General features: G+C 37.1%; 1 protein-coding gene across 1 annotated transcript in view; it reads left to right on the top strand.

The window, feature by feature from the left end:
- The window catches only part of LOC133595358 (homeobox protein cut-like 2), a 328,330-nt gene extending 325,647 nt beyond the window's left edge, over window positions 1–2,683 (top strand). Inside the window, exon 22 of the mRNA XM_072914271.1 lies at window positions 438–2,683. Coding sequence (XP_072770372.1) covers window positions 438–1,119 — 682 coding nt within the window. The 3' untranslated portion in view covers window positions 1,120–2,683. The remainder of the gene's footprint in view (window positions 1–437) is intronic.
- The last annotated feature ends 17,810 nt before the right edge of the window (window positions 2,684–20,493 follow it).

Below are 20,493 nucleotides of genomic sequence, written 5' to 3' on the forward strand. Positions count from 1 at the left end.
TCGCTTAAGCCGCTGAAATCCGAGTCTGAATCCGAGCTAATGTCGCTATAGCTTGCTGTTCTATGCGCCATCACATCACTATGTGACGTCACAGGAAAATGGACGGGTGTATATAACGATGCTTAAAATCAGGCACTTTGAAGCTTTTTTTTGGGATATTGCGTGATGGGTAAAATTTTGAAAAAAACTTCGAAAAATAAAATAAGCCACTGGGAACTGATTTTTAATGGTTTTAACCCTTCTGAAATTGTGATAATGTTCCCCTTTAATAATAACTAGAAAATTCCCGCGGAAATTTTGATGGGCCTGTTATCTGTGCCCTGGACCTCTGGCCTCTGTTGATTAAATTGTGATGTATCATGTCGTATGCATGCATGTTCCAAATAAACTCTAACTCAACCCAACAGGGCGTAGCTAAAAGGTGTGTCTGTGTGCAGGTCCAGGATGAGACGCGAGGTGCTCATGGAGGGTCTGCCAGACAATGACACGGACGCCGAGCACCACGCCGACTCTCCGTCAGCGGCACAGAGCCCTCGCTCTGAGGGGGAGGACAGGAAGCCCTCAGGACACAACCACTGCGGCCTTCCTCCCGGCGCCGCCCGTCCTTTCGTCAAACAGGAGGCGGTGGACGGGGAAAACGAGGGGGAGGCCAAAGCGCAGTGTTTCCCCCCCGCCGTGCAGTTGAAGAGTGAGCTGGAGGACGCCACCATCGGCTGCTGTGAGACCTTCTTGACCGGCCAGAGTATGAAGAAGGAGGAGAGGATGAGCCCCCAGAGGGAAGACCCCAGGAAGTCCCCCGTCGACCCGCTCAGCTTCAAGGCCTCGTCGGAAGCCTGCCGGAGCAGCTTGGAGGTTTCTCTCAACTCCCCGTCTGCCGCGTCCTCGCCCGGTCTCATGATGTCCGTCTCCCCCGTGCCCTCCTCCTCCGCGCCAATATCACCCTCGGTGCCTAACCCGCCCTCCAGCCACGGCCTGGACCCCAACCCGCCTCCCTTCCAAAGCCCCGTGCTCAACAGGAGCAGTCAGAGACGCAACGAGAAGGTGGCCAACCTCAATAACATCATCCACAGGCTGGAGAGGGCGGCCAATCGAGAAGAAACACTAGAATGGGAGTTTTGAGTAGCAAATAAAAAGCTGAAGACTTGGAACGGAGCCTGGCTCCAAAAGTGTAAATGGGAACAAGGAGCAGACACGATGCTGGAGTCCCCACAAGATCTCCAAGTTGGAGATTGGAAAGTTTCTAAACGCGTGTTTGTTTCTTTCTTTTTTCTAATGCTTTGAACTTCGTACGACAGCGCTCGCTGTCCCGGTACCATTCTGGACTTGACATGGAGACTCGCAGCTATGGTGTCATAAAAATGCGCACTGAAATCCTGTAGATTTGCCACTTGGTGAGATTAAAACAAAAAAAAAGACCCCTGTCTTAAAGCCATGAAAAGCACTATAATAACTATTTAAAAAGAGACCTTGACCAAATTTGCTACTTTTTGCATAGCAATTTTTCAGATATTGTCTTTAAAGATCGGACTGATTATAAGTCAACGTGACGTCGTTTTAACCGACCTGAGGGATAGTCCTTTAAGACTCTAAAATATTCCACATCTTGTATGTAAATTAGTTCCTTGGTGAAATGTTTGGAAATATTTGTAACTCACACGTATAAAAAAAATGTGTTTGTACATGTTGTAGAAATGTCTGCAATAGCCTTCTCTGAAACCCATGTAGCATGGTACTCACCTGTAGTTAGTCACCTGTGCTTATACTTCAGTGGAAGCTAGAGGATGAAAAAGGGGAGGGGTAAAATAACACAAAGGGAGTGACTAATATAACGAGTGGAATACTAACTCTGCAAAGAGTTGATGAGATGTACCGTTAATGACCCACAAATATTGTCATGATCCGTGCCCCGGATCGTTTTCTGATATGTTCTGTTAGTTTTGGACTCCAAGAGTTCCTGTTTTTTGTGCACCCTTGTTTGTTTTAATTACTATGGTTACTTATAATTTCCACCTGCCTCTGATTAGTGTTCGGCCGCTCACCTGCAAAAAGTCAGTGTTAAAAAACAAGAAAAAAATATACAAAAATTAGGGGTACCGTATTTTTCGGAGTATAAGTCGCACCGGCCGAAAATGCATAATAAAGAAGGAAAAAAAACATATATAAGTCGCATTTTTGGGGGAAATTTATTTGATAAAACCCAACAGCAAGAATAGACATTTGAAAGGCAATTTAAAATAAATAAAGAATAGTGAACAACAGGCTGAATAAGTGTACGTTATATGAGGCATAAATAACCAACTGAGAACGTGCCTGGTATGTTAACGTAACATATTATGGTAAGAGTCATTCAAATAACTATAACATATAGAACATGCTATACGTTTACCAAACAATCTGTCACTCCTACTCGCTAAATCCCATGAAATCTTATACGTCTAGTCCGGGGGTCGGCAACCCGCGGCTCTAGAGCCGCATGCGGCTCTTTAGCGCCGCCCTGGTGGCTCTCTGGAGCTTTTTCAAAAATGTGTGAAAAATGGAAAAAGATGAGGGCAAAAAAATATATTTTTTGTGTTAATATGGTTTCTGTAGGAGGAAAAACATGACACAAACCTCCCTAATTGTTATAAAGCACACTGTTTATATTAAATATGCTTCACTGATTCGAGTATTTGGGGAGCGCCGTTTTGTCCTACTACTTTTGGCGGTCTTTGAACTCACCTTAGTTTGTTTACATGTATAACTTTCTCCGACTTTCTAGGACGTGTTTTATGCTACTTCTTTTTCTTTCTCATTTCGTCCACTACACTTTTAACGTTGTGCGTGAATACACAAAGGTGAGTTTTGTTGATGTTATTGACTTGTGTGGAGTGCTAATCGGGCATATTTGGTCACTGCATGACTGCAAGCTAATCGATGCTAACATGCTATTTAGGCTAGCTATATGTACATATTGCATCATTATGCCTCATTTGTAGCTATATTTGAGGTCATTTAGTTTCCTTTAAGTGCTCTTAATTCAATGTATATCTCATGACACACTATCTGTATGTAATATGGCTTTTAATTTTTTGTGGCTCCAGACAGATTTGTTTTTGTATTTTTGGTCCAATATGGCTCTTTCAACATTTTGGGTTGCCGACCCCTGGTCTAGTCTCTTACGTGAATGAGCTAAATAATATTATTTGATATTTTACGGTAATGTGTTAATCATTTCACACATAAGTCGCTCCTGAGTATAAGTCGCACCCATACTATGAAAAAAACTGCGACTTGTAATCCGAAAAACACGGTAGTGCCCGGGCAGCAGGTGAGCGGGCGAACACTAATCAGAGGCAGGTGGAAATAATAAGTAACTAAAACAAACAAGGGTGCACAAAAAAAAAACAGGAACTAATTGAGTCCAAAACTAACAGAACATAACAAAACATGATCCGGGCCTTGGATCATGGCAAATATACATAAGAACACACAGAGGACTCACAAGCACAGTTTACAGGACCTCCAAGGCAGTGTTTCCCAACCTTTGCTGAGCCAAGGCACACATTAAACAGTAGAAAAAAGCTCACGGCACACCAACAAACAAGCAAGTCACAAGAAGTACACGCTGACCTCGGTTTAGTCTAGTCCAGGGGTGTCAAAGTCAAGACCCGCGGGCCAGATCCGGCCCACAAATGAATGATCTATGGCCCCCGGGATGATATTTGATTAGTATTACAAACCCCGTTTCCATGAGTTGGGAAATTGTGTTAGATGTAAATATAAACGCAATACAATGATTTGCAAATCCCTTTCAACCCATATTCAGTTGAATATGCTACAAAGACAAGATATTTGATGTTCAAACTGATAAACTTTTTTTTTTTTTCAAATAATAATTAACTTAGAATTTCATGGCTGCAACACGTGCCAAAGTAGTTGGGAAAGGGCATGTGCACCACTGTGTTACATGGCCTTTCCTTTTAACAACACTCAGTAAACATTTGGGAACTGAGGAGACACATTTTTGAAGCTTCTCAGGTGGAATTATTTCCCATTCTTGCTTGATGTACAGCTTAAGTTGTTCAACAGTCCGGGGGTCTCCGTTGTGGTATTTTAGGCTTCATAATGCGCCACACATTTTCAATGGAAGACAGGTCTGGACTACAGGCAGGCCAGTCTAGTACCCGCACTCTTTTACTATGAAGCCACATTGATGTAACACGTGGCTTGGCATTGTCTTGCTGAAATAAGCAGGGGCGTCCATGGTAACGTTGCTTGGATGGCAACATATGTTGCTCCAAAACCTGTATGTACCTTTCAGCATTAATGGCGCCTTCACAGATGTGTAAGTGACCCATGTCTTGGGCACTAATACACCCCCATACCATCACAGATGCTGGCTTTTCAACTTTGCGCCTATAACAATCCGGATGGTTCTTTTCCTCTTTGGTCCGGAGGACACGAAGTCCACAGTTTCCAAAAACAATTTGAAATGTGGACTCGTCAGACCACAGAACACTTTTCCACTTTGTATCAGTCCATCTTAGATGAGCTCAGGCCAAGTGAAGCCGACTGCGTTTCTGGGTGTTGTTGATAAACGGTTTTCGCCTTGCATAGGAGAGTTTTAACTTGCACTTACAGATGTAGCGACCAACTGTAGTTACTGACAGTGGGTTTCTGAAGTGTTCCTGAGTCTATGTGGTGATATCCTTTACACACTGATGTCGCTTGTTGATGCAGTACAGCCTGAGGGATCGAAGGTCACGGGCTTAGCTGCTTACGTGCAGTGATTTCTCCAGATTCTCTGAACCCTTTGATGATATTACGGACCGTAGATGGTGAAATCCCTAAATTCCTTGCAATAGCTGGTTGAGAAAGTTTTTTCTTAAACTGTTCAACAATTTGCTCACACATTTGTTGACAAAGTGGTGACCCTCGCCCCATCCTTGTTTGTGAATGACTGAGCATTTCATGGAATCTACTTTTATCCCCAATCATGGCACCCACCTGTTCCCAATTAGCCTGTTCACCTGTGGGATGTTCCAAATAAGTGTTTGATGAGCATTCCTCAACTTTATCAGTATTTATTGCCACCTTTCCCAACTTCTTTGTCACGTGTTGCTGGCATCAAATTCTAAAGTTAATGATTATTTGCAAAAAAAAAAAAAAGTTTATGAGTTTGAACATCAAATGTGTTGTCTTTGTAGCATATTCAACTGAATATGGGTTGAAAATGATTTGCAAATCACTGTATTCCGTTTATATTTACACCTAACACAATTTCCCAACTCATATGGAAACGGGGTTTGTAGAAGCTCTGTTTTGCGCACATCAACACTCCATCAGTGTTGGCGCTAGGAATCTTCAAAACGGGGTCCCAGGGACCCTATCAGGTCATACAAATGGGGTCCCCGCAGTACATTTTTGGGGTGCCACTTTTTTGTAAGCGTTTTGAAAACAAATGATAAATGTATGCATTATCCTGTTATATCTCACATTCTATATTGTGCTTTGGAAAAAGGTTGTCATAAATGTTACTTTATTCATTTAAAAAAATATAATACAAAAGAAAACACATTTTTATGCATATGTAAATGTATTCAGTTATAAACACACTGCAAAAAGTGAAATCTAAGTAAGATGAAATATCTCAAATAAGGGTGATATTTGCTTTTTTTCTGTCTGATAAGATAATTCTTCTCACTAAGCAGATTTTATGTTAGAGTGTTTTACTTGTTTTAAGTGTTTTGGTCCTAAATGATCTCAGTAAGATATTACAGATTTGATGACATATTGAGTAAAACATGCTTGAAACTAGAATATCAACTGTTGCAAAGCTGTGTCATCAACACTCACAAGTATAAAACTATTTTTTTAAAGTAATCATTTCTTATTTTAAGCATGAAAAAAAAAATCATAATGCCGAGCGCATATCATTATGTCAAGATAATGGCATTAGCATTTACTTAATTTAAAAATATTTTTCAACATATTGAGCAAAAAGGTCTCATTGGCACTAAACTAATTCATTATTTTGTATGCTGGTTATTTAAATTTCTGCCATCTAGGGAAAATAATTTCCTGCCTGTCACTATTCACAACTTGTGTCGTTAATACGTGCCCTAATGACCTCTAATACACTGCAAAAAGTCAGTGTTAAAAAACAAGAAAAAAAATACAGAAATTAGGGGTATTTTATTTGAACTAAGCAAAATTATCTGCCAATAGAACAAGAAAATTTGGCTTGTCAAGACTTTCCAAAACAAGTCAAATTAGCTAACCTCAATGAACCCAAAAATTCCTTAAAATAAGTATATTCTCACTAATAACAAGTGCACTTTTCTTGGTGGAAAAAAAAATTAGACCTTTTTGCTCAATATGTTGAAAAATATTCTTAAATAAGTAAATGCTAGTGCCATTATCTTGACATAATGATATGCGCTCGGCATCAAGATTTTTTTTTTCATGCTTGAAGTAAGAAATTATTACTTTTAAAAAAAGTAGTTTTAGCAGCAATTGGTAGCTTGTATCAAAAAAAAACACTGGTGAGATGAAGTACCATGGTATTTACTTATTTATTAAATAAAAAGTGTTTTGATGGCGCTATCTGCAGGGGAAAAAAGAGTATTACATCTATGAATTTTACATTTGTCAGATTTTATCTCCAGTAATTATTTATTTACTCATTGCTTGTTTTAACCATTTTTGTTTATTTCTTTAAGCATTTATTTATGTTTCAGTTTCTTTTTTGAACTAAAATGTATCCACACCTATTTCCTTCATCACTACACATGCTATACACTGCAAAAGGTCAGTGTTCAAAAACAAGAAAAAAAAAAAGTTCTTTTTTATTTGAACTAAGCAAAATTATCTGCCACAGAACAAGAAAATGTGGCTTGTCAAGACTTTCCAAAACAAGTCAAATTAGCTAACCTCAATGAACCCAAAAATACCTTAAAATAAGTATATTCTCACTAATAACAAGTGCACTTTTCTTGGTGGAAAAAAAAATTGACCTTTTTGCTCAATATGTTGAAAAATATTCTTAAATAAGTAAATGCTAGTGCCATTATCTTGACATAATGATATGCGCTCGGCATCAAGATTTGTTTTTTCACGCTTGAAGTAAGAAATGATTACTTTAAAAAAGTAGTTTTAGCAGCAATTAGCAGCTTGTATAAAAAAAACACTGGTGAGATGAAGTACCATGGTATTTACTTATTTATTAAATAAAAAGTGTTTTGATGGCGCTATCTGCAGGGGAAAAAAGAGTATTACATCTATGAATTTTACATGTGTCAGATTTTAACTCCAGTAATTATTTATTTACTCTCTGCTTGTTTTAACCATTTTTGTTTATTTCTTTAAGCATTTATTTATGTTTCTGTTTCTTTTTTTAACTAAAATTTATCTACACCTATTTTCCTTCATCACTACACATGCTATACACTGCAAAAGGTCAGTGTTCAAAAACAAGATTTTTTTTTTTATTTTAAATTTTTATTTGAACTAAGCAAAATGATCTGCCAATAGAACAAGAAAATTTGGCTTGTCAAGACTTTCCAAAACAAGTAAAATTAGCTAACCTCAATGAACCCAAAAATACCTTAAAATAAGTATATTCTCACTATTAACAAGTGCACTTTTCTTGGTGGAAAAAAAAATGAGACCTTTTTGCTCAATATGTTGAAAAATATTCTTAAGTAAATGCTAGTGCCATTATCTTGACATAATGATATGCGCTCGGCATCAAGATTTGTTTTTTCACGCTTGAAGTAAGAAATGATTACTTTAAAAAAGTAGTTTTAGCAGCAATTAGCAGCTTGTATCAAAAAAACACTGGTAAGATGAAGTACCACGGTATTTACTTATTTATTAAATAAAAAGTGTTTTGATGGAGCTATCTGCAGGGGAAAAAATAGTATTACATCTATGAATTTTACATTTGTCAGATTTTAACTCCAGTAATTATTTATTTACTCTCTGCTTGTTTTAACCATTTTTGTTTATTTCTTTAAGCATTATGTTTCTGTTTCTTTTTTGAACTAAAATTTATCTACACCTATTTTCCTTCATCACTGCACATGCTATACACTGCAAAAAGTCAGTGTTCAAAAACAAGAAAAAAATTGTTTTTATTTTTTTATTTGAACTAAGCAAAATTATCTGCCAATAGAACAAGAAAATTTGTCTTGTCAAGACTTTCCAAAACAAGTCAAATTAGCTAACCTCAATGAACCCAAATATACCTTTAAATAAGTATATTATCACTAATAACTGTACTACTGTATGAGTACGTATTTTCTATTGTTTTATTGAAAATAAAACAGCAAAGTCAATTTGGCTGTCATCTGTTTTAATTATGAGACACAATTGTGTCAAAGTCATGATTTTTTTTTTTTACATGCTTGAAATAAGAAATGATTACTTTAAAAAAGTAGTTTTATACTTGTGAGTGTTGATGACACAGCTTTGTAACAGTTGATATTCTAGTTTCAAGCATGTTTTACTCAATATAGGTCATCAAATCTCAGCAACAAGCTGTAATATCTTACTGAGATCATTTAGGACCCAAACCCCTTAAAACAAGTAAAACACTCTAACATAAAATCTGCTTAGTGAGAAGAATTATCTTATCAGACAGAAAATAAGCAAATATCACCCTTATTTGAGATATTTCATATTACTTAGATTTCAGTTTTTGCAGTTTATGCTGCGGCACAGCGGTTGGGAATGACTGCTCTAAGGCACAGTTTTCTCTGGTATGACAGCAGGTTGACCTCAGAATGACCTTCACGCACGTCGTGCGGAGACCATTCGCTTCATTCTTCAACGTTGACGTGGCTCACGCTGGTGTGAATAAATGACGGGGGAAGGAAGCACATTGTGGGCATTTGACAAGCGAACAGGCTTTTACGGTGCAAACTTTTGTGGTTTTTTTTTTGTTTGTTTTTTTAAGTGAAGGGAGGTGATCTTCCTCTGAGCTGACTGAGTGCACTTTCTCCATATAGATCAGTGGTTCTTAACCTGGGTTCGATCGAACCCTAGGGGTTCGGTGAGTCGGGCTCAGGGGTTCGGCGGAGGTCAAAACACCCGACTCATCGTGTAAATACAAACTTCTCCCTATCGGCGTATTACGGATACGGCAACAGCTGACTGATTTGCAGGTGTGTAATTTGTTGAGAGTTTATGCACTGTGTTGGTTTTGTTCTTTGAACAAGGTGATGTTCATGCAGGGTTCATTTTGTGCACCAGTAATAAAACATGGTAACACTTTAGTATGGGGAACATATTCACCATTAATTAGTTGCTTATTAACATGCAAATTAGTAACATATTGGCTCTTAACTAGTCATTATTAAGTACTTATTCGGTATGGCCTTATTATAACCCTAACCCTCTAATCCTGACCCTAACCCTAACCAATTAACTCTGAATTAAGTCTTTATTACTTAGAATATTTCCCCGAGTGTCCAAATAACTCTAAATTTAGTCTTTGTTACTTGGAATATGTTCCCTTAGTGTCCAAACAACTCTAAATTAAGTCTTTGTTACTTGGAATATGTTCCCCTAGAGTCCAAATAACTCTAAATTAAGTATTTGTTACTTAGAATATGTTCCCTTAGTGTCGAAATAACTCTAAATTAAGTCTTTGTTACTTAGAAAACTTTCCCCTAGTGTCCAAATAACTCTAAATTGTCTTTGTTACTTAGAATATGTTCTCCTAGTGTCAAAATAACTCTAAATTTAGTCTGTGTTACTTAGAATATGTTCCCCTAGTGTCTAAATAACTCTAAATTAAGTCTTTGTTACTTAGAATATGTTCCCCTAGTGTCCAAATAACTCTAAATTAAGTCTTTGTTATTTAAAATATGTTCCCCTAATGTCCAAATAACTCTAAATTAAGTCTTTGTTACTTAAAATATGTTCCCCTAATGTCCAAATAACTCTAAATTAAGTCTTTTACTTAGAATATGTTCCCCTAGTGTCTAAATAACTGAAAATTAAGTCTTTGTTACTTAGAATATGTTCCCCTAGTGTCCAAATAACTGAAAATTAAGTCTTTGTTACTTAGAATATGTTCCCCTAGTGTCCAAATAACTCTAAATTAAGTCTTTGTTACTCAGAATATGTTCCCCTAGTGTCCAAATAACTCTAAATTAAGTCTTTGTTACTAGGAATATGTTCCCGAGTGTCCAAATAACTCTAAATTAAGTCTTTGTTACTTAGAATATGTTCCCCTAGTGTCCAAATAACTCTAAATGAAGTCTTTGTTACTTAGAATGTTCCTCGAGTATCCAAATAACTCTAAATTAAGTCTTTGTTACTTAGAATAAGTTCCCCTAGTGTCCAAATAACTCTAAATTAAGTCTTTATTACTTAGAATATGTTCCCCTAGTGTCCAAACAACTCTAAATTAAGTCTTTGTTACTTAGAATATGTTCCCCTAGTGTCCAAATAACTAAAAATTAAGTCTTTGTTACTTAGAATATGTTCCCCTAGTGTCCAAATAACTCTAAATTTAGTCTTTGTTACTTGGAATATGTTCCCCTAGTGTCCAAATAACTCTAAATTTAGTCTTTGTTACTTGGAATATGTTCCCCTAGTGTCTAAATAACTCTAAATTAAGTCCTTGTTACTTAGAATATGTTCCCCTAGTGTCCAAATAACTCTAAATTAAGTCTTTGTTACTTAGAATATGTTCCCCTAGTGTCCAAATAACTCTAAATTAAGTCTTTGTAACTTAGAATATGTTCCCCATACTAAAGTGTTACCAAAAACATATAACTTTGTCTTGAATTTGAAAAAAAAATAATTTTATTATTAAGGGTTCGGTGAATGCACATATGAAACTGGTGGGGTTGGGTACCTCCAACAAGGTTAAGAACCACTGGTCTAGATCATGTACTGTAGCTACAATAAAGACGACGAAACGCCTCGACCTCTGACGTTGTGCATGTTCGGCCCGACACTGCGTGGTCATTTTCACTATGACCTCATCCACTTTCTAAGTATCTTTGTGTTTTTGTGTCCGTATTTGTCATGCTTGCAAAGTGTTACTTTTTTTATGTGTTTTTGCTCCTATTTTTGCTTAGATATGCATTATTACCTGGTGTATGAACTACTTACAGCACTTAGATTTTGGTAAATATGAGGACTCGATGTCAAATATCCTCCTTAGTCTCCAAGTCCTTTTCATTGACTGTGTTGTGGAAGTTGGTAGTAAACACTAGTCCAGAAGACTTGGATTGTATTACATAGAGATATATATCACGCAGTTCTTGGAAGACAATGTGCTGGTTGGACTGAAACGGAGTGTACAGACTGTTGTCGAGCTTAGCCCACATTCTCTCAGGGTAGCCTCGCTTTCTTAAAGCTTTACTCCAAGCCGCGGTCCTCTTCTCGGGGTGGGGATGTTCGGGAAACGAGGGGAACGACTAAGTGACCAGTTGCAACGTTCTCAGGACAACCGGAGAGGTGTTGCAAGTGAAACGGAACGCGCATCATAGATTGAAACTACCAGGGTTGGGGCGAATGGCTGCCATTTTTTTGAAATCGGTAGACTTTGCTCTCTGTTATTTCATTTTTTTTACATTTCTAACTGAAGTTCATATTGCCATGTTTGTGCATAATATACTGTTTGATTATACGTTTCTTTTTGGGCAGGGGCGTCCGTGATACCAATGTAGGTAGAGGTGTTAGGGATGATGTCTGATAAGAAATTATCGAGTTCGAGCCCATTATCGGATCCTCTTATCGAACCGATTCCTTATCGATTCTCTTATCGAGTCCAGATAGGGTTTGAAAATGGAAAAAAACACAATATTTGGTTTAACAAAAGCTCACTTTTATTTTATAAGAAAATAAATAAATATTGACTGTTGTTACCCAAAGTATATTAAGTGGGATTTTTCAGAAAAGCAAATATATACAGTAACACAAAAACAACCTGTCTCTGTGATCACTATAGGTGAATAGCCATGCCTTGAGGCGTTTTTCGCGGTCCATTATTTTTTGCTTTATGTGTGACATCACAGGAAATGACGTAGCTCAGTCATTAGATTGAGCTACATTTCCTGTGATGTCCCACAGGGCATTTCCTGTGGGACGGGATTTGTTCCCAGGGATTCGAATAAAGAACCAACTCTTTTCCTTTACTATAGTGGCCTCGATAACGGGAACCGGTTCTCAAAAAGGGATTCTTATCGAACGGTTATTTTCTTATCGAACAACTGGGAGAACCGGTTTCGAACATCATCCCTAGGGGTGTAACGGTACCTGTATTTGTATTGAACCGTTTCGGTACGGGGGTTCCGGTTCGATTCGGAAGTGTACAGAACGAGTTTCCACGCGGACATATTAAGTAGCGTAACGCACGTTGTGTAAACAATGCACACCGAGGCACAACACACAGCATGCCAGCAGCTAACGGGCTACGATAGACTGACCATACGTCCTCTTTTCACCGGACATGTCCTCTTTTGCGGAGCTGTCAGGGCGGAGTTTCTTAAATGCCTCGAATGTCCGGCATTTTGAGTTAGGGTTGCGTGTATTTTCAATGTGCGTTCAGGGTTAAGAAGGGGTTGAAAACAAAACAAATTGTGCGCGCAGCAGCATTGGTGAGGGAGAGGCAGGGACAGAGAGAGAGAGAGAGTTATGATAAACGCGCATGCGTCGCCAGGCTCTGCTTTTTATCCATAGATTTATCACATAAAATTTTTTATTATCCATAGCAGGGGTGTCAAAAGTGTGCGGCCCACAGCTAATGTTTTAAAGGCCCACGGCACATTCTAAAAATACTATTAAAATAAACAAAAACATAACAAAAGTGAAATAAAAAAGCTTAAATTTAGAAAAAGTTGCAATGTTGACTAATAAAACAAAGCTGTTTTTTTTTCTTTCAAACTGTCATTGCTCAAAACATAATATTGAATCAAAATCAATTTTATTATGAATTATTGACCTATTCAAGGTTCCGATTACTTCACATCAAATATTCCACTAAGAAGAAATATTTTTGGTGGAAGATTTTGCAAATTTGGTAAATAAAAAACCCAAAAATGTATATTTTGTTGTTTTCTTACTGTACCGAAAATGAACCGAACCGTGACCTCTAAACCGAGGTACGTACCGAACCGAAATTTTTGTGTACCGTTCGTTACACCCCTAAATGTTGGTCAATATCCCGTCACACTAAAAGTTAAGGTTATTTCAGGATGAAGCGAAAATTAATTTAGAGGTGGACCGGATTTCACCATCCAACTGTTCATGGCGAGGTGTTGTGGACATACTTGCCAACCCTCCCGATTTTCCCGGGAGACTCCCGAATTTCAGTTGCCCCTCCCAAAAATCTCCCGGGGCAACCATTCTCCCAAATTTCTCCCGATTTCCACCCGGACAACAATATTGGGGGCGTGCTTTAAAGGCACTGCCTTTAGCGTCCTCTACAACCTGTCTTTACGTCCGCTTTTCCTCCATACAAACGTCACATAATATATGCGGCTTTAACACACACATACTTGGTCAACAGCCATACAGGTCACACTAAGGTGGCCGTATAAACAATTTTAACACTGTTACAAATATGCGCCACACTGTGAACCCACACCAAACAAGAATGACAAACACATTTCGGGAGAACATCCGCACCGTAACACAACATAAACACAACAGAACAAATACCCAGAACCCCTTGCAGCCCTACCCCCCCATCTCCCAAATTCGGAGGTCTCAGGGTTGGCAAGTATGGTTGTGGATCACCTGCTAAGCGTCGTCTTGGTCTCATGATGACTGATGAGTAGTCGTTTTAGATATTCGTGTATGGGGGGAGGAAACAATTCATTTAGTAACAACCTGCTTGTGCTAATGTTGATGTTCAGAGTTCCGACGTTCCTGAATGCACCTTGCCATGAATGTGATTGCTGGAGTTATAGGCAGTGTTGTTTAGCCGTTCAGTTTCTTGTTGGAAGACAGCAATTTGTGCAGAAAGTACTTAAACATTGACCAGTTGGACAAGTACATTTTGATGTTAAAATAATTTTAAATTATTTTTTTCCTGCAAAAGTTACGGTGCATTTTGGCTTAATCTTGAAATGTCACCCAAATATCCCTAACTTTGTGAGTAGTGTGAGCTACCTGAATGTCATCTTAGCTTTGGGTTAGAGTTGACAATGCTAATTAGAAGGGATGTCCGATAATATCGGACTGCCGATATTTAAAATGTAATATCGGAAATTATTGCTACCGGTTTAAAAATTATCGATATCTGTTTCAAAAAGTAAAATTCATGACTTTTTAAAACACCGCTGTGTACACAGACGTAGGGAGAAGTGCAGAGCGCCAATAAACCTTAAAGGCACATCCAGTCACATAATTTGTACGGCATTTCATACACACAAGTGAATGCAAAGCATACTTGGTCAACAGCCATAACATGTCACACTGAGGGTGGCCGTATAAACAACTTTAACACTGTTACAAATATGCGCCACACTGTGAACCCACACCAAACAAGAATGACAAACACATTTCGGGAGAACATCAGCACCGTAACACAACATAAATACAACAGAACAAATACCCAGAAGCCCTTGCAGCACTAACTCTTCCGGGACGCTACAATATACACCCCCCGCTCCCCCCTACCCCCCCACCGACCTCAACCTCCTCATGCTCTCTCAGGGAGAGCATGTCCCAAATTCCAAGCTGCTGTTTTGAGGCATGTTAAAAAAAAATAATGCACTTTGTGACTTCAATAATAAATATGGCAGTGCCATGTTGGCATTTTTTTCTTTCCATAACTTGAGTTGATTTATTTTGGAAAACCTTGTTACATTGTTTAATGCATCCAGCGGGGCATCACAACAAAATTAGGCATAATAATGTGTTAATTCCACGACTGTATATATCGGTTGATATCGGTAATTAAGAGTTGGACAATATCGGAATATCGGCAAAAAAGCCATTATCGGACATCTCTACTGATTAGTGTATTAGCTAACAATATTTCTCAATATTGACTCTGGACTCCCCTGTTTTTGAGTGAATTGTGTTTTTTTTTTTGTATGGTGAAACATGGGCGAGTGCTGCCGAAAAGAAATGTATTTCTTAAGAGCGTCAGATGTCATTGTTTTGCATGCAACTGATTAGATGCCAAGGGATAGACTGTGTTCTTTGTGTTGTCCTCGCATAGGAACATTTCAACAGCACTTAAATCTTTTTTATTACAGTGACGTGACGTCTTCGCATGTTGCAGCTGATAGATTTGACTCACGACTTCATCATGAAGCCACGAGCCGCCCGAGTAACATTGCCGTCTTAGAAAGAAACTATTGAAATCATGTTTTTGTGCCATATCATACGCCCTCATGCATTATGCATCCTCCCAAGACTGAAGAAGGGTTTGGGCCCGCGTGTTATTACAAGAGCAAAGCTTTGTGTAAAACTGAACCATACTAAACATTGAAATCATTAGTCAGCATAAATGAAATGATTTATCTCTGTTGGGAATAAATGACAGTGGGGTTTTGTTCCAAAGGTTCCCTGAAAGGCAAAAAGGTCAATATAATGCCTCTCACATCATGGCTACAACATGTTAAAAGATGGATTTTCTTGGAAAGTTGCATATGTACGCCATTGTTCAATACATCATTATTTAAGACATTGCTGTGTTTGTCTTCTTATTTCTCCTTAATGATTTCTGCAGACAGTTTTATTTACCCACTCATGTTTTGGGATATGACTGACAAATTGATTCTTGAATTTGTTTATTTGGCTGTGTGCCTGAAATATATACCGTAGTTTTCGGAGTATAAGTCGCTCCGGAGTATAAGTCGCACCGGCCGAAAATGCATAATAAAGAAGGGAAAAAAACATATATAAGTCGCACTGGAGTATAAGTCGCATTTCTTGGAGAAATTTATTTGATAAAAGCCAACACCAAGGACAGACATTTGAAAGGCAATTTAAAATTAAAGCTGCAAGCAGCGATGGACGGGACCGATTTTGACGGCACATAAAATCCAAACCGGAGCAGTAATTAAAACTCTTTGGTAAACTTTTAATCAGAAGGGTTCAATCTCTCTCCTGTGCTAGTTTGAAGCCGAAACGACAAACGCGCTCAGAGGAGATAATGTTTGAAAAAAGGTGACCGGTTTTTACAAAACTTTTGTTTTGAAGGGGGAATTGCAAACTTCCTGTTGATTTTTGCTGGGGGTTGTCAATTTATGAAATGTAGGTCTAAGTGAGACCTACATAGAGGTTTTTGTTTCATGTCTCTCCGATTTTCCTACTGGAAATTACAGGCAGTTTTGTCTGAGTTTTCTTCCTAGGAGCAGTTGTGTCTGTTTTTTCATAGGGGGCACTAGAGCGCAATTTTGAGTTTTGGGGTTTGGTTTTTTAATTAGATCGCAATTTTTTCCAGTCCTGATGTGTGTGTCAAATATGGTGAGTTTTGAAGCATGTTAAGAGGGTCAAATTACAGCTCAAAGAGGCGGCGGAATAATAATAATAAAACACACGAAATACAATAGGGTCCTCTGTCCCAAAGGGACATTGCGGTCCCTAATAAATAAAGAATAGTGAACAACAGGCTGAATAAGTGTACGTTATATGAGGCATAAATAACCAACTGGTATGTTAACGTAACATATTATGGTAAGAGTCATTCAAATAACTATAACATATAGAACATGCTATACGTTTACCAAACAATCTGTCACTCCTAATCGCTAAATCCCATGAAATCTTATACGTCTAGTCTCTTACGTGAATGAGATCAATAATAATATTTGATATTTTACGCTAATGTGTTAATCATTTCACACATAAGTCGCACCAAACTATGAAAAAAACTGCGACTTATAGTCCGAAAAATACGGTAATTTACATTACTATCATCTTCTATATTACTATAACAATAATTACTGACTCTATTTCCTCACCTGTTGCTTCTGGTAATTATGTTTGCGTGTTTATTAAAGCAATGGTTGAGTTTATTTTGAATTCAACAATTCAGCTAGTCTGAAAAAAGTAGGAAGAAGGGTTAGTGTTAATTTGTGCACTTTTTGTGCGTCCACGCAGCTTTTTTTTTTAGGAGTAAAATAAAATAATAGAAAGTGTAGTTGCAAAGGTAATAGGGTTATTAGACACAAGTGTTCAATATACTACAGAGCCCCTAAAGGGACTTGGGGGGGGGGGGGAATGTATATATATATATATATATTTTTTTTTAGACATGTATCTCGTGCGCACGAGAAAGTGTATCGTGTGCATTTTCATAAAATTATTTAAAAAAAAAAAAAAAAATTATAATTTTTTTTTTAGACATGTATCTCGTGCGCACAAGAAAGTTTATCGTGTGCATTTTCATAAAATTATTAAAAAATAAATTAAAAAAATTATAATATATATATATTTTTTAGACATGTATCTCATGCGCACGAGAAACTTTCTCGTGCGCATGAGACATGTCTAAAAAAAAATTTTTTTTTTTTTTTTTTAATAATTTTATAAAAAGTTTCTCGTGCGCACGAGAAAATTTTTCCTTTTCCATTTCACTCAAAGTTTCTCGTGCGCACAAGATACAAAAAATTATAACAAATAAAATGTCCCCCATGTCCCTTTAGGGGCTTCGTAATATACAGTATGTATAATAAAACATGTAAAAAAATATGTAAATAAATAAAAGTTGATATACAAAAAACTGGCATAAAGATAATAGATATAGAATAATAGATATAGAATAGAATAGAACAGAAAGTACTTTATTGATCCCTGGGGGAATATAGGGTACGGTATAGAAAAACTTGCATAAACAATGTATAATGAATAAATAAATACAGGCTACGTTATAGGAAAAACTGCATGACATGAACAGTTTGAGTTTGAGTTTATTTGGAACATGCATGCATACAACATGACACATCACACATGCATGCATACAACATTATACATCACACATACATGCATAATAATAATAATAGATTTTATTTGTAAAAAGCACTTTATATTGAGTAAACAATCTCAAAGTGCTACAGTGTATTAAAAAATAAAAAATAAAAATAAATAAATACAATTTAAAAAAAGATAATAAATAAAAATAAAAACTAGAATAGCCAAATAGCAATAACAAGTATGCATATATCTAAAAAAAAAAAAAAAAGAGGCTTTTTTAAAAAGAAGGGGTTTTAAGCCTTTTTTAAAAGCATCCACAGTCGGTGGTGCCCTCAGGTGGTCAGGGAGAGCGTTCCACAGATTGGGAGCATACAACATGATACATCACACATGCATGCATACAACATGATGCATCACAATTTCCAGTTTCTCCATTCAACATGTTCGAAAAGGAGTAGGAAGAAGCAGAGCTTATTTAATCCTACCCCTTTTCCTTTATGTAGCAGTTGTTAAAACTTTTGTTCACTTCCTGTTCTCAATTTATTCACAATATACTCCATAAGTAATAACAATAAAAAAACAAATAAATAATAATTGGTGAAGTAAGTTATATTTCATATGGTGATGAGTAAAATTATCCCGAAAATGAATGGATTGATGAAATAAATTCCGAATGTTTATCATGGTTCTTCTTCTTTGTACTTTGTAAACACTTTAAGTTTGGAGAGTTTCTTGAAGTGGATCATTTTAGCACATTGTTTGATTTCTTTGCTTAATCCATTCCATCATTTAATTCCACATACTGATATACTGAAGGTCTTAAGTGTTGCACGTGCGTACAAATGTTTAAAATTACATTTTTCTCTAAGATTATATTTCTGTGTACAATAAAGAGATAAATACAGGGTACGCTATAGAAAAACTGGCAAATAAATGAAGTCAGGATAATCATATGGATTTTAATAGTCTACTCACAATCTGATATTGGTAGGTTGGGAGTTCAAACCCCGGCCGAGTCATACCAAAGACTACAAAAATGAGACCGATTACCTCCCTGCTTGGCACTCAGCATCAAGGGTTGGAATTGGGGGTTAAATCACCAAAAATGATTCCCGGGCGCGGCCACCGCTGCTGCCCACTGCTCCCCTCACCTCCCAGGGGGTGATCAAGGGTGATGGGTCAAATGCAGAGAATAATTTCACCACACTTAGTGTGTGTGTGACAATCATTGGTACTTTAACTTTAACTTAAGTAATGTTGTTGTTGTTTTTTGTTTTTTTATTAATCAATCCAACAAAACAATACACAACAATACCATATTAATGCAATCCAATTCCAAAACCAAACCCGACCCAGCAACACTCAGAATAGCAATAAACAGAGCAATTGAGAGGATGCACAAACGTGACACAGAACAATCTAAAAGTAGAGAAACGAAAATAAATATTATCAACAACAGTATCAATATTAGTAACAATTTCAACATAGCAGTGATTAAAAATCATTATCATTACAGACATTTATATATATAAAAAAAGAAAGAACAATCGTGTCACAGTGGCTTACACTTGCATCACATCTCATAAGCTTGACAACACATTGTGTCCAATATTTTAACAAAGATAAAATAAGTCATATTTTTGGTTCATTTAATAGTTAAAACAAATTTAAATAATGGATCCCATATTCCAATATATGACTCATTATTATCTAAACTAAATGCAGTTTTTTCTACTGTTTTGACAATTAGTAGACATGCAGGCTAGACTACTGCAACGCACTTCTTGTCGGGATCCCCAGCAAGAACATCCAGAAGCTGCAATACATACAGAATAGTGCTGCTAGGATCCTGATGAGAGTGCGGAAATATGAGCATATCACACCAACTCTCAAATCTCTTCACTGGCTTCCTGTTCCACTCAGGTTTGAATTTAAAATCTCCCTACTAACCCACCAGTGCCTCCATGGAAATGCCCCCTTCTACCTCAAAGAACTACTCACCCCCAAATCCTCCACACGACACCTCCGCTCCGAACAGGCTAACCTCCTCCAACCTCCGAGGACATACCTACGAACAATGGGAGACCGGCCTTTCTGCTCCGCCGCTCCCAGTCTGTGGAGCGCTCTCTCTGACCACCTGAGGGCACCACAGACTGTGGATGCTTTTAAAAAAGGCTTAAAAACCCTTCTTTTTAAAAAAAAGCCTTTTTTTTTTTAGATATATGCATACTAGTTTTAGCTATTTGGCTGTTCTAGTTTTTATTTATTTATTTTTTTATTATCTTTTTATTTAATTTTTTTTTTTTTTTTAAAGGGACATGGGGGAATTTTTTTTTTTAATAATTATTATTTTTTTTTTTTTTAGACATGTATCTCGTGCACACGAGAAACTATCTCGTACAAGAAACTATCTCGTGCGCACGAGAATATAAAAAAAAAATGTATATATATTTTACTTTTATTTATTTTTTGTATGTATCTGGTGCGTACGAGAAAGTTTCTCTTGCGCACGAGATACATGTCTAAAAAAAAAATTATTCTGCAATTTTTATTTTTATTTTTTATAACTTTATAAAAAGTTTCTCTTGCGCACGAGAAACTATCTCGTGTGCACGAGAT

This window comes from Nerophis lumbriciformis, linkage group LG12, assembly GCF_033978685.3.
Source record: "Nerophis lumbriciformis linkage group LG12, RoL_Nlum_v2.1, whole genome shotgun sequence".
NCBI lineage: Eukaryota > Metazoa > Chordata > Actinopteri > Syngnathiformes > Syngnathidae > Nerophis > Nerophis lumbriciformis.